At 49.1% G+C, this 12,807-nt stretch overlaps 1 protein-coding gene across 1 annotated transcript in view; it reads right to left on the minus strand.

Moving 5' to 3' along the window:
- Positions 1-4,999: 4,999 nt before the first annotated feature.
- The window catches only part of DDRGK1 (DDRGK domain containing 1), a 44,774-nt gene continuing 36,966 nt past the window's right edge, over positions 5,000-12,807 (minus strand). The window contains exons 7-9 of the mRNA XM_051617367.1: positions 9,386-9,442; positions 7,814-7,862; positions 5,000-6,560 (exon numbers count right to left, since the gene is read on the minus strand). Coding sequence (XP_051473327.1) covers positions 6,388-6,560; positions 7,814-7,862; positions 9,386-9,442 — 279 coding nt within the window. The 3' untranslated portion in view covers positions 5,000-6,387. The remainder of the gene's footprint in view (positions 6,561-7,813; positions 7,863-9,385; positions 9,443-12,807) is intronic.

Raw genomic sequence — 12,807 nt, forward strand, 5'->3', positions numbered from 1 at the left:
GAGCTGGGGGTGTCCAGGCTGGAGCAAAGGAGGCTGAGGGGAGACCTGCTGGCTCTGCAGCTGCCTGAGAGGAGGTTGGAGCCAGGGGGGTCGGGCTCTGCTCCCCAGGAACAAGGGATGGGACAAGAGGAACTGGCCTCAAGTTGTGCCAGGGGAGGCTGAGGTTGGATCTGGGGAACAATTTCTTCCCCAAAGGTCTGCCAGGCCCTGGCCCAGGCTGCCCAGGGCAGGGGGGAGTCCCCATCCCTGGAGGGGTTTCAAAGCCCTGTAGATGTGGTGCTGAGGGACGTGGGGCAGTGGTGGCCTGGGCAGGGCTGGGTTGAGGGTTGGACTTAGTGATCTGAAAGGTCTTTTCCAACCCAAATGATTCTGTGACTCGATAGCAGAGCAGGAGCTGCCAGGCAGACATCTGGGGGTGCTGCTGCTGGCCCCGTGATGTGTGTTTTCTATAGAGCTGAATCTGCTGTGTCAGTCCCTCGCTGGGACTTGAAACCACAGCAGTTCATCAGCCAGAATCAGGGCTGGAACAACACAAGAGAAATGCCTGGTTATGCTGTGTCAGGTGCCAGCACAGTGACACCAGCACGGTCAGCACCTCTCACTGGAGCTACTGGCCCAAAGGGAAAGCTCCAGAGCAGCCCTGGGACAGGACCAGCTTCACTGCTGCTCTCTGTTGGAAGAAGAAATGTGAGCCCAGCTCCAGGGATCAGGCTATGAGTCTACAAGCCCTGTGAAGAACGAGCTCCTGGACTGTCCTCCCCAGTGCTGAGGGGACCAGCAAATGTTTGAGAAGGAATTTTGAGAGCAGCACATTGAAGCGGCCAAATACAAAATATTAAGACATCAAAGCAGCCTTGGGACCTTACAGCAAATCCCTCTGCAAACCAACCTCCCGTGGTCTCCTTAAACAACACCACAAAACCTTTTCATCATGAGGTGAAAGGTAGGAAGGAGCTGGAATAGGTTGCCCAGGGAAGCTGTGGCTGCCCCATCCCTGGCAGTGTGGAAGGGCAGGTTGGATGGGGCTTGGAGCAGCCTGGGCTGGTGGGAGGTGTCCCTGCCCATGCAGGGGGGTTGGAACTAGGTGATCTTGAAGGTCCCTTCCATTCTTACCTATTCTGACTTTATGACTCTTTTATAGAATCCCAGACTGGTTTGGGTTGGATGGGACCTTCAAGACCATCCAGTTCCAACCCCCCTGCATGGGCAGGGACACCTCCCACCAGCCCAGGCTGCTCCAAGCCCCATCCAACCTTTCCTGGTAGCATTTCAGAGCAGGTCTGAGCTGCCTCCCTAGAGCTCTGCTGCATGACCTGCCCATAACTGACCCCTCAGGTGGGTGGCATTAGCCACGGCTGGAGGGACAGGTCCCCAGAGGTGACTCAACTTCCCGTGCTGCCAAACTGCAAAGAAAAAATTCCACCTCCAAAAAACCAGCAGGGACCACCACAACCTTCCTGCCCGAGGTGCCAGATTTCATTACCCTCCCTATCAGCAGGTGCTGATTAGCTCCCAGTGCTGCCTCTCCTGCCACCAGCACAAGATGGATTTCAGCACACGTGCCAGCAGGTTCCTTAGGGTGGCAGCTCCCTGGGAAGCAGGGAGCCCAGGTCCCTGCAGGCTGGAGCTGCCCCTGGGCAGCAGGAATCATAGAATCATAGAATCCTAGGGGTTGGAAGGGACCTGGAAAGATCCCCCAGTCCAACCCCCCTGCCAGAGCAGGGTCACCTAGAGCACATCACACAGGAACGTGTCCAGGGGGGTTTGAATGTCTCCAGAGAAGGAGACTCCACAGCCTCTCTGGGCAGCCTGTCCCAGGGCTCTGTCACTCTCACAGGAAAGAAGTTCTTCCTGATATTCACATGGAACCTCTTATGCTCCAGTTTGCACCCACTGCCCCTTGTCCTGTCACTGGACATCACTGAACAAAGCCTGGCTCTGTCCTCCTGACACTGCCCTTAACATATTTGTAACCATGGATGAGGTCACCCCTCAGTCTCCTTTTCTCCAAGCTCAAGAGACCCAGCTCCCTCAGCCTTTCCTCATCAGGGAGATGTTCCACTCCCTTTACCATCTCTGTGGCTCTGCCCTGGACTCTCTCAAGCAGTTCCCTGTCCTTCCTGAACTGAGGGGCCCAGAACTGGACACAATACTCCAGATGTGGCCTCACCAATGAAGGAAGGGATGAAGCTCCCGAACATGTCCCTGCTCTGGTTGCTCCCTGCCCAGGCCTGAGATGATGCTGTGGACATGTTGCTGCCCTCTCCTTGGTACATCCAGGAGCTGCTCAAGTTTTGCAGTAGCTCTTCCCTCCTGCTTAAAGAGGAGTTAAAAAACCCTCACCAACCTGAGGCTGATCCAGCTGCAGGTCTCGGGTTGTCACCTCCGTTACTTCGAGGTGATGCTGGGTGAGGAGCAAAGGGATAAAGAGCCTCTTTCCACCTTTCCCCAGCCCAGGGAAGCCGGGAGATGGGCTCTTTGCAGTGGATTTCCCTAACCTTGTGGTCGCCCTCCAAGCTCTGGGGGATGCTTGGTTCCCGTTGCCATAGAAATGCAGCAAGGGGAGGAGGAGGATGCGAGATCTGCTGCTGCCATCTCCTGGAGGCCTGGATGGCTTGAGGTGTCTCAGGAAACGGGAAGCCGGGGAGATGTTTCAGGCAGGGCTCAGGATAAATAAGAAGGACATGGAGCTGTTGGAGCGAGTCCAGAGGAAGCCACGGAGATGCTCAGAGGGCTGGAGCAGCTCTGCTCTGGAGACAGGCTGGGAGAGTTGGGGTGTTCAGCCTGGAGAAGAGAAGGCTCCAGGGAGACCTTAGAGCACCTTCCAGAGCCTGAAGGGGCTCCAGGAAAGCTGGGGAGGGACTTGGGACAAGGGCAGGGAGTGATGGAATGAGGGGGAAGGGTTTTGAGCTGCAAGAGGGGAGACTGAGATCTTAGGAAGCAATTCTTTGCAGTGAGGGAGGTGAGACCCTGGCCCAGGTTGCCCAGGGAAGCTGTGGCTGCCCCATCCCTGGCAGTGTTGAAGGGCAGGTTGGATGGGGCTTGGAGCAACCTGGGCTGGTGGGAGGTGTCCCTGCCCATGCAGGGGGTTGGGACTGGATTATCTTGAAGGTCCCTTCCAACCCAAACCACTCTGTGATTCTATGATTCTATAAAATAATTAAAACTTGTGTCATTTCCTGCTGTACACTTTTATAACCTGTAACATCTTCACATCGACCAAAACCTTTCATTGATAAAGCAGCTGGATTTTCCCTTGATTGGATCTTACCTTGTGTGCTATGAAGATGAGGTTTTCAATTGATTTCCTTTTTTGGTCTTTGCCTTGGGGTGGAATGGCAAAATGAGGACAAGCTCACTCAAATGAGCTAGTAATTGTTATGACGATTCCTTTCATGTACAAGCCAAGCACCTGGGAGCTCTTGTGCCACTTCAGAGGGAGAACACAGAGATAAAAGCTGCACAAGGCACAGGCCAAGTGTAACAGGGACTCCCCCAAACTTACAGGGATCCTGGCATTTTCCTGTATTTCCTATTTCCCCACTATTTTTCTGCCCTTTATCTTGCTGCCAGGTGTGATGGAGGGGAGAGCAGGCAAATGGGCTGAGAAGGTTTTGTGCCTGACCCTGTAAAATATCCCAAGACATCCTGGGGTGTCCCCTCATTGAACCCTCCCAGGGGTAACTGCCTTCCCCTTCAGGTGTCTGTATCCATGGCATACAGGAGATGTGAGTTATCCTATGATTTCTGAATCCTGCCAGTGAAAGAATTCTGGGGGACACAGCCCTGAACTTCTTCCCCCTGCACTGCCAGAATGAAAACAGGAACATAGATTTCAGGAGCAGCGTCAAGTTTCAACAGTTTCATTTATAAACCATCCAGACAAATGGTGTTTACGTTTCTAAACTGTTCTCTTCACCTCCAAAAGTGGATTTCCAGAAACCAGCATAACCCTTTGGGATAGAAAAATCAAGTTACAATTTCCCAGTGGTGGCTGCTCCCCAGGGGACAGGGCTGAAGGGGACCTGGGGGCAGAGCACCAGCACTGTTCGTCCTCACCTCCTGCTCTGAGGTGACCCAGAAATCCTGGCCAAGGGAAAGAATTCCTTCAAGTCAGGGCACAGTTTTCTTCTGTCTAAGTTTCCATGAGAGCTGGCAGCCTCTACCTGCTGTTTGGTACCTGGATTTTTTCTTCCTGGCTGGCAGAAGTGGCTGGTCTCTCAGTTCACATGCAGTGAAGATCACACAAGACCCGATGCCCACAGCAGTGAAATGAGTTTTCCTGGGATGGAATTAGGTGAGAAGAACAGGAATGGAAATGGTGGAAGAGGATGAAAACACACAGAGCAGCTGCTGAACAGCTACATGGACACACCTTATCCTGCGGATGCTTCACCTGAGACTAGCACACAGTCACAGCCAGATGATGGTGGCACTTCCAAAGCCCATTGCTGGACTCCTGCTCCAGTGTCCACACAAAAACTCCACAGCCTTAGGAACAGCACGGCCAGGGACAGGTCCTGACACAATACTGGGAATCACAGAACAGTCTAGGTTGGAAGGGACCTTCAAGATCATCTAGTTCCATCCCCCCTGCATGGGCAGGGACACCTCCCAGCAGCCCAGGCTGCTCCAAGCCCCATCCAACCTGCCCTTCAACACTGCCAGGGATGGGGCAGCCACAGCTTCTCTGGGCAACCTGGGTCTCACCACTCTCATAGTGAAGAACTTCTCATCTGAATCTCCTCCCTTTCAGCTTGAAACCATTCTCCGACATCCTCTCCCTCCCTGCCCTTGTCCCAAGCCCCTCCCCAGCTTTCCTGGAGCCCCTTCAGGCACTGGAAGGTGCTCTAAGGTCTCCCTGGAGCCTTCTCTTCTCCAGGCTGAACACCCCAACTCCAGCCCTCCCATCATCTCCATGGCTTAGTGATCTCCAGAGATCCCTTCCAACCCCCACCACTTTGTGACACATGGAAAAAAAAGACATCTCAAATCCAAATACCTGCAATTCTTCCAACATTGTTTATTTTATGAAAAGAACAGTTTAGGACAGAAGAAAAAAAAAACCACCATGGCAAAACCCAAATTTTGAATTATTAGGTGTCAAACCTCAAGTCATCTTTTTGCTGCTCATCACTGCAACACAGGAATGAGGTACCCACCCTGCACCCCAAGGTGAGGTGCTGCCCTGCAATCCAGCACCCCTGCAGGGCATCACATGCAGCAGCTGTGCAGAAACTCCAGAGGAAATCACTTTCCTTCTACCCTTTTATTGCCATCTCATCTCACTGACAACGTGGCTTTTTGTTTGCTCAGGTGACCTCTAAGTTTGGCAGGGACAAAACCAGCCCCTCTTGCCCTCTCAATTATTTTATACTCACACAGATTCTGTTGATTTCAGAAAGGAGAATTAACAAAGCATCAATTAGGCTATTAAAAATATATATATATATCCTTACACAGGAAATATACTTGACTCTGCTAATTAATATACTCATAATCACTTGCAACATTAATTGCATGACTCACAGTGCCTGGTTTGTTTTTTAATTTATTTTTTATTTTTAAAAACCATCCAAAACACAAAGGCCATGGGGTGTGTGAGGCCTTCAGAGACACTGAGCTGGCTCTTACTTCAAAGGATGAATCACCAGAGTCTGGTATCAGCAGACCTGACCTGCACAACTCACGAGGCCTTTCCCTAGAGGTGCTTCTGTCTCTTGGCCACAGAAAAAAAAGGAATGCAGCTTGGCTGTGAGCAAGCCTTTTATATTCCAGAAACCAAGGAAAACATTTATATAGCCCAAGTTTTCTGAAATAACCTCTGGAAGTTCTCACATCTCTAGAGTTTCAGTGTGAACAGTCACACACTGGCAGGGTTTTCCTTCTACTCTGTCCTTGCAATGTTGATACAGAAGGCAACATCCCAGCATTATTCTGATTCTGATTCTTATTACTCCTATTATTGCCACCCACCCTATTACTCTGGGCTGTATTTGTCATTGCCACAACGTTACCCCAGCTCTGCAAGCACAGAGCAAGCCTGGAGAATTCTGAATGCAATCAAAGCATATTGGATACAGACATCAGGACCTGGAAACAATAAAGAAGTTTGGGTAGAGACTGGCTGCCAAGATAAAGCAACAAAAATGACTGCTATTCAGGGGGCACAGGTACATCAGGGTGTTTCTGCCCCAAAGCTCTCGGCGAGCCTGGGTTGTACAAACGACCCTTGGGTTTATACCAGCTGTAAGAAAATGAAAACAGAACCTTTTGATCAAGTCTTGCAGCTTACAAACCAGCCTCTTCTCTTCCAGCAGGGTGAAGGGATTCGAGGGGGTTCCTGATGGTTTTGAAAGGTGTGGCTGGTTCAGGAACAGGTGCAGCTCAGGCCACGGGCGGAGCGACCGCCCGGCTGTCGGGCTGGAGGTTGATGAGGGAATTGCTGGCCTGGGCCAGCTCTGCAATGGAGACCCGGCCCCTCTGCTTGATGTACTGAGCCACGGCAGCCATCTCCTCTGGAGTGATGTAGATGAACTTGCCTCTGTCATCAATCACACCTGTGGGGATGGTGGGGAAAGAAAGGGCCTGGAGGTGAAGTCAGCGCTGGGGCTGCTCTCGCCTCCCGACCGACACCAGGGGCTTCTTTTTGGAAGGGGATGTTCCAGCTGCTGAGGCTGCACCTCAGATCTGGGGCAGGCAGAACAACCTGCTGGCAGCCAGGCTTTTATCTCCTCTCTGCTGTCGGGTCTCCGAGCAGCTATGACAACAGCCCAGTGGCCTTGGTGAGACTAACTGTGCTCAGGGAAGTGACAGGCTCTTCTCACGGGAGGCAGCGGGGGGGGGGAGCATCACAGCAGCCAGGCTGGGTATCAAGTCTGGGGGCTGATCTGCTAGGGCCTGCTGGAGAAAGGCAGTGCAGCAGGAGGGCTCTGGAGGTGACCCAGAGCCCCTGTGAGGCCCAGCTCAGCCACCCTAATTTACCTTCTAGAAGGGAATGGAAGCTCAATTTCCATTTTTCAATTGCTTCAGCAAGAGTGAGAATAATCTCTGCTTTTTAACACACTTCAGGACCAAATGCAAGGCAGGGAGCCTCCTTGGCCTATCCTTCAAGGCCATGGACACAGCCAGGGCAGGAGATACCCTTCCTCTTTGCTTCAGACACTTCAGGTCACTCCAACAGGCACCCAGACACCCCCCACCACGAGGGCCGTTTCCCAGCCATAACCACAGTTTGAGGTCAGGAGATGTTTGCACTGGCACCTTCCCCTTTCTCTTCCCCCTGGGCAAGAGAGAGCTGCCCAGCAAGAAACCAGACTTGAATACACCTGTCCAGCCAGGGAGCGACCCCCATGCCCAGTCTCTGCTTACATTCCAACTTGGATTGTGTGGTTTGATGGCCAGGAACAAGCACTTCATCTACTGGAGTGCTCTGGGATGTTTGCTTCTCCCACAGCATCCCGGGGCTTTAGCCACAAGCACCTTTAGAACAGGCTCCTGAACTACCCCAAAACATCCCCGTGATGCTTTCTAATTCAGATTTCAGAAGATATCACAGGCAGCTGCCTGCTCAGCCCACGTGCAGAACCTTGTGCTGGTTCCTAGACACAACCCACAGTGCTTTGAACAGCAGCTTCACAGCAGCTGAAGCAGTAAAAATAGTAAAAACCTCTTATTTATCAGGTCCTACTAGGATCTTCTACAGTTTAAATTGGAAATGACACTGGAAGCCTCTCTCTACCACAGTGAAGGCATTTTCTGCACCACCTATTCCCCAGCTAAAACCAAGTCCCCTCTGTGATTTGGCTGTCACCTGTTAGAGTGCCATCTGCCATCAGGTCCTGGATCCTGTTAATTGCATCCTGTTCAGAAGGGAAAAAGGAGTAACAAACTGATCAAGAGGAAGGCAAAAAAACACTTCACATGTTCAGATGTTCTACAAATGGAGGCTCACAGCTCCTCAGTGTGGAAGCCTTCAGTGAAGGGCACACACCAGGGTTTCCACACTGCAGGAAGCCCTTTGGTCTTAGAAGGATGAAGGGAGCTTCTGCACTTTGGAGTCTTCAAATGACTTCTCTACTCCAAAGAAAAGGCTTTAACTGCCAGTTTTATGGAAGGGGGGTGCTCACATACATCCTGCCAGGGATGCAGAGTGCCCATGCAACACACAAGTCCCATGGAGTGCACTGAGGTATATTTCCAAGGACCTGGCCACACTCAATACATTCCAAAGCTTTTTCTGATTTTTTTCCTGCTCCCTTTAAGGGAAACCTATTTTACCAATACAAAGAACAATTTGTTGAATTTATTGCTAGGCTAACTCCATAGCTCCTCCAAACATGCAGCTCCACTCTACCTTAAGCTAATCTCCAAGCTCTGTTTTCCACAGTTCTGCCTCTCTCCCTATATGTGACTACAGAAGGATATCTAGATTTCCACCTGATAAATTCCCTTAACTGGTTCACTCCATGCTTAAGTGAAGTCCTGCCTTAAGAGAGATGGAGGGACACAGCAGCCCAGACTTGCAGCAGTGTCAGCTGCTGTGAAGGGGGGACCCCAAGATCAGATGAGGTACAGAACAACAGAAAACACTGGTCATTTGGAAATATATGTCAGCTGTGCTCCAATGAAGATACAACAAGCCACGATTATTATTCAGAGCCAAAACAAAGCACAAAAGTTTAGAGAACAGCAAGAGGACAGAGGGGAAAATAAAAGTACAGGTATCACACCACGAGCTCACTTTCACAGGCTTATGTGGTGCTCAGAGGGACAACATTCTGGATAATGCACCAGAAGATACAAATGAGAGTGATCAAACACTGGAGAAGGCTTCCTGGAGAGGTGGTCAATACCCCAAGGCTGTCAGTGTTTAAGAGACATTCTGATCAGCCCTGAAGTGGTGAAGCAGCTGGATTATTGTAGGTCCCTTCCAAGTGAAATCATCTCTTCTATTCTACAATTCTTAAATGTTCTAAGAACACACAAGCAATAGGAGCAAAACACCTCAGCTATTGACTGCCTGCAAATGTAACAGCATTGCCCAGTTATGCAGGCAGTCCCTGAAGCTGCTTCTAGCTCTGCTTTTGCTCCCCAGCTACCCTGAATTGCTCTTTTAGTAGGTTGGCAAACACTGTAGGATCCATTTGCCAAGAGGCAGACTGAGCACTTTTCCCTGGGACTATCTTGTAAGCCAACAATCCTTCACTGCCTGGGTGGTACTTTGATGAATGGACAGGTTTTTAGGGCTGGTTTTGCTGAACTTCACCAAAGTCCAAGCACTTTCAGTAATGCTGAGGCATGGGTGTTACCCTCATTCACCCACTTTCTCTCCTGTCCTTTTAAGCTCATTGCTTGCACTTGCACCTCAGAAGATGGTACTTACCTGTGTCCTTAAACCCAAGTGTGAAGCCAAGTCCTCCAGCTGGATTACCTTTGTTTTCTGTGGAAACAAGCAAGAGTTAAAATGCAGCTGATGAACTGAGAGGGTGAGCATATTTCTTTTTCTTTCAAATTAAAAAATTTGCATTTAATAGACCAAGTAGAACCCACCCTTCTAACTAACACCTCCTCCTAAGCACTAATATTTATACAAAAAACTCCAATTTAAGTTACTTAAGCCACTCTGCTCTGTGGAAAACCAGATGCTCTGACCCACTTAAGTGAAGGCTCAAATAAATTTGCCAGTGTTTGTCCTGAACAGTCATGGGTCTGTTCTCCCTGCCACCCAAGTTTCTCAATTGCTACCTTTAATTTCCAGCAAAGATCCCTTTTTGTTTGAGAGCTGTTTCAAAGTACATTTTTAAATGATCACTGATGTATATATACATAGATACAAATCCAGACAAGACTGGCAGCATTAAGTGCTTTAGTCTGTTTTAATAATGTATTAATGGCATAATCACTTTCCTAAGCAAGCAAACACCTTATTAAAATTGTCAGTGTACTGGGAGTGCACTCCTGCACTGGCAGCCTGATGATCTCTGAGAGCTAAAGCTGAAGCAAGAACTGCACATGTTTATTTTGCTCTTGAAAGAGATTCTTTCTGCAGCCTTTCTCAGTCAGCACACAGTCACCACTGCTCACACCTGGTTTTCTGCTTTGTAGCTCCAGAGAATCACAGAGAAAACAACTGGTCCACTCATCTGGAGCTACTTGGTTCCTGTTTTCTTATCTGCAGAAGTTTTAGAAACTCATCTGTTTAGGTGCAGTAAAGGGATGCACTGTTTGTAAGGGATTTGGAAAACAGAAAACATTTGAAAAATGTTCAGTTAACACTCTGGACTACAGATATGTAGCTCACAGGAGCTACACTGCCCTTATCAGTACTTCAAATGATAAATGCATCTGTTTCTAATCTTGACAGCACATTGGAAGGACACTGAAGGAATAGAGAAGGCTGAAATGGATGAATCTTTTACATGAATCAAATCAGACAAAAATAAAAAAAACAGCCACACACAGACTTAGTAGTTGTGAAGTTTGATGCAGCCAAGCTAGAGAACTGAATACCATGGACTGAACACATGGAATTGGAACCAGTCCATGGAATTCAGTTCTCAGAGCTGGGAACTGCCAAGATTCGTCACATCTTCTTCTAAATGAATGGGGGGGGGTGTGTGTGTGCAAAGCCACATAAACAAGAAAAACAGGATTTAAACCTTGACTGAAAGATATTCACCCCCAAACACCAAGTTTGCTGGGAGCTTTCCAAGATAGATCCTGCTGTGAATAAGAGGCCAGAGGGAGGGGTGGCATTAGGATGCACTCCCCACACACTCTGAAATATAATGACATTGTGAGGTCCCAAGCCAACAACTCACTTCACCACATGCTTCACGTTTTAGAGACAGGCTCAATTTTCACAGAGCAACATATACACATCTACACTTGAGTGGATTAATTTGATTTTAGGTGTGATTCTATTGCTGGCCTCAGCAAGGGATGAAACAGAGCAAAAGCTCCCAGGATTAAGATGAGTAGGATTTTCTTTTTCTCCTTATCTTCTAAGCATCATTTTTGTTCAAGAAAAAACAGGAAGGGGTAAAGCCTCCATGTCCTTCACTACCTTTTTAAAATGCAGTGAAGATGGAGCTTGCTGTTGCAATTCACTGGCTGCAATTCAGATGTATTAAGTGATACAATGCCAAGCTGAGTGAGGACAGTTTGATGGACTCCTGCTTCCCAGGGCCAAGAGAGGCAGTGCTCCACAGCACGGGAGCTGCTCAGCCCCTCTTTAACCTCTGCCCACTTCATTATAAACTTTCTGAAGTGCTCAGAAGGCTGCTTTGGAAGGCGTGTCCTGCCCTGCTGAGTAAAACCATCAAGGTCCCACTAAGAACTGGTTATTCTGCTCCCCTGAGAGCAGAGCAGTCAAGTCTTTTCGAACCTGAATGGTTCTAAGTCTGTACCTCGTGGACTGGCCACTGTGAGAGGCAAACACAGCACAGTGACTGCAGCAGAGCTGTGAGGTGGTGGCACTGCAGCAGGTTGAGGGGCTGCAGGGAAAGCCCCAAAGGAAGGAGATGCTCAGCTTTCAGAAATTCAGAACTGGGGGGGGGTATCAACCCTCTTGGTGCCTTTTAAACCCTGTTTAAAACAATCATCATAGAATCGTATCACAGACTGATTTGGGTTGGAAGGGACCTTCAAGATCATCTAGTTCAACCCCCCTGCCATGGGCAGGGACACCTCCCAGCAGCCCAGGCTGCTCCAAGCCCCATCCAACCTGCCCTTCAACACTTAATCCCAAAAGGCAGAGCTGGAGAAAAGAGCCTGCATGGCATTTCAAACACCCTTAGGAACAAAGCATGGGGTGAGCTACCTCCAGCCAGTTATACCAGTAAAGTAAGTTATCAAACAGAAGAGCAGAATTACATTTTATTTTTTTTTAAAAGGCCAATTGTTCTTTTAATTTATTCAAAGCTTTTCAGACAGCTCCTAGCAGCTCAGCACTGCCTCGTGATCTAAGTCCATGGTTTCCATGAACACAGCAGAAGATGAGAGCTATACATAATCTATATATTAAACAGACATTCAAGATGAAAAAAAAAAAACACCAAACACCCCAACCCTAAAACTTGCAAAATAAAGCAATGCCCCAGTTCTGCAACTCATCTCTACATGGGAAATCAGGTGTTGAATGTGCTTCTGGATTAGGTTTGCAGCCTGTGCTCAATTTCTCTGACGTCAGGTAGAGGTGACTAATATAAAACTAGACAAATGTGCTCAAACACTGAACTGAGAGCTTGTGACTAATCTGTTCCACCCACCAGAACCACCAGGGCAACGTGCAGAACCAGAGCCTGCCACGCTACCCCTTGGAAACCTGCCCTCTTCTAGTGGAAGATCCCAAGGGACATTGGAACATCCTGCTGTTCTCTCCTCTGCTATTGATAAACAAGCTGTCCTAGGTTAAAGAACTGCACAATTTCCTTCACTGACAGCTTGGCTGGATCTCAGGTGGGGATGGGTGAACTGGGATCACACTGGGATTTGTACCATGCAGTTCATTCCCACAGGCAGTGGCCATTTCAAAGTTTCCCTCCCTTTCAAGGAAACCCCACTGGCTTCTGTGGAGAGCAGAGTATTGAAATGGCTGCAAAATGGAATGTGCCATCTGATGGTCTATCACCCATCCCTGGTTTTATTCAGTTCCCTCACACATGGCACCCATAGCTTTTCCAATTTATTCTCAGCTGTCTCACCTGCTTTTGGTGATGCTTCTGATCAGGGCTGACTGGCTTATGCTGGGGACTTGGGGTGAACAAGGCTGCAGAATGAAGGGAAGTCCTAACTCAGTGTGCT

The sequence above is a fragment of the Apus apus genome, chromosome 4 (genome assembly GCF_020740795.1).
Source record: "Apus apus isolate bApuApu2 chromosome 4, bApuApu2.pri.cur, whole genome shotgun sequence".
NCBI classification, from domain to species: domain Eukaryota; kingdom Metazoa; phylum Chordata; class Aves; order Apodiformes; family Apodidae; genus Apus; species Apus apus.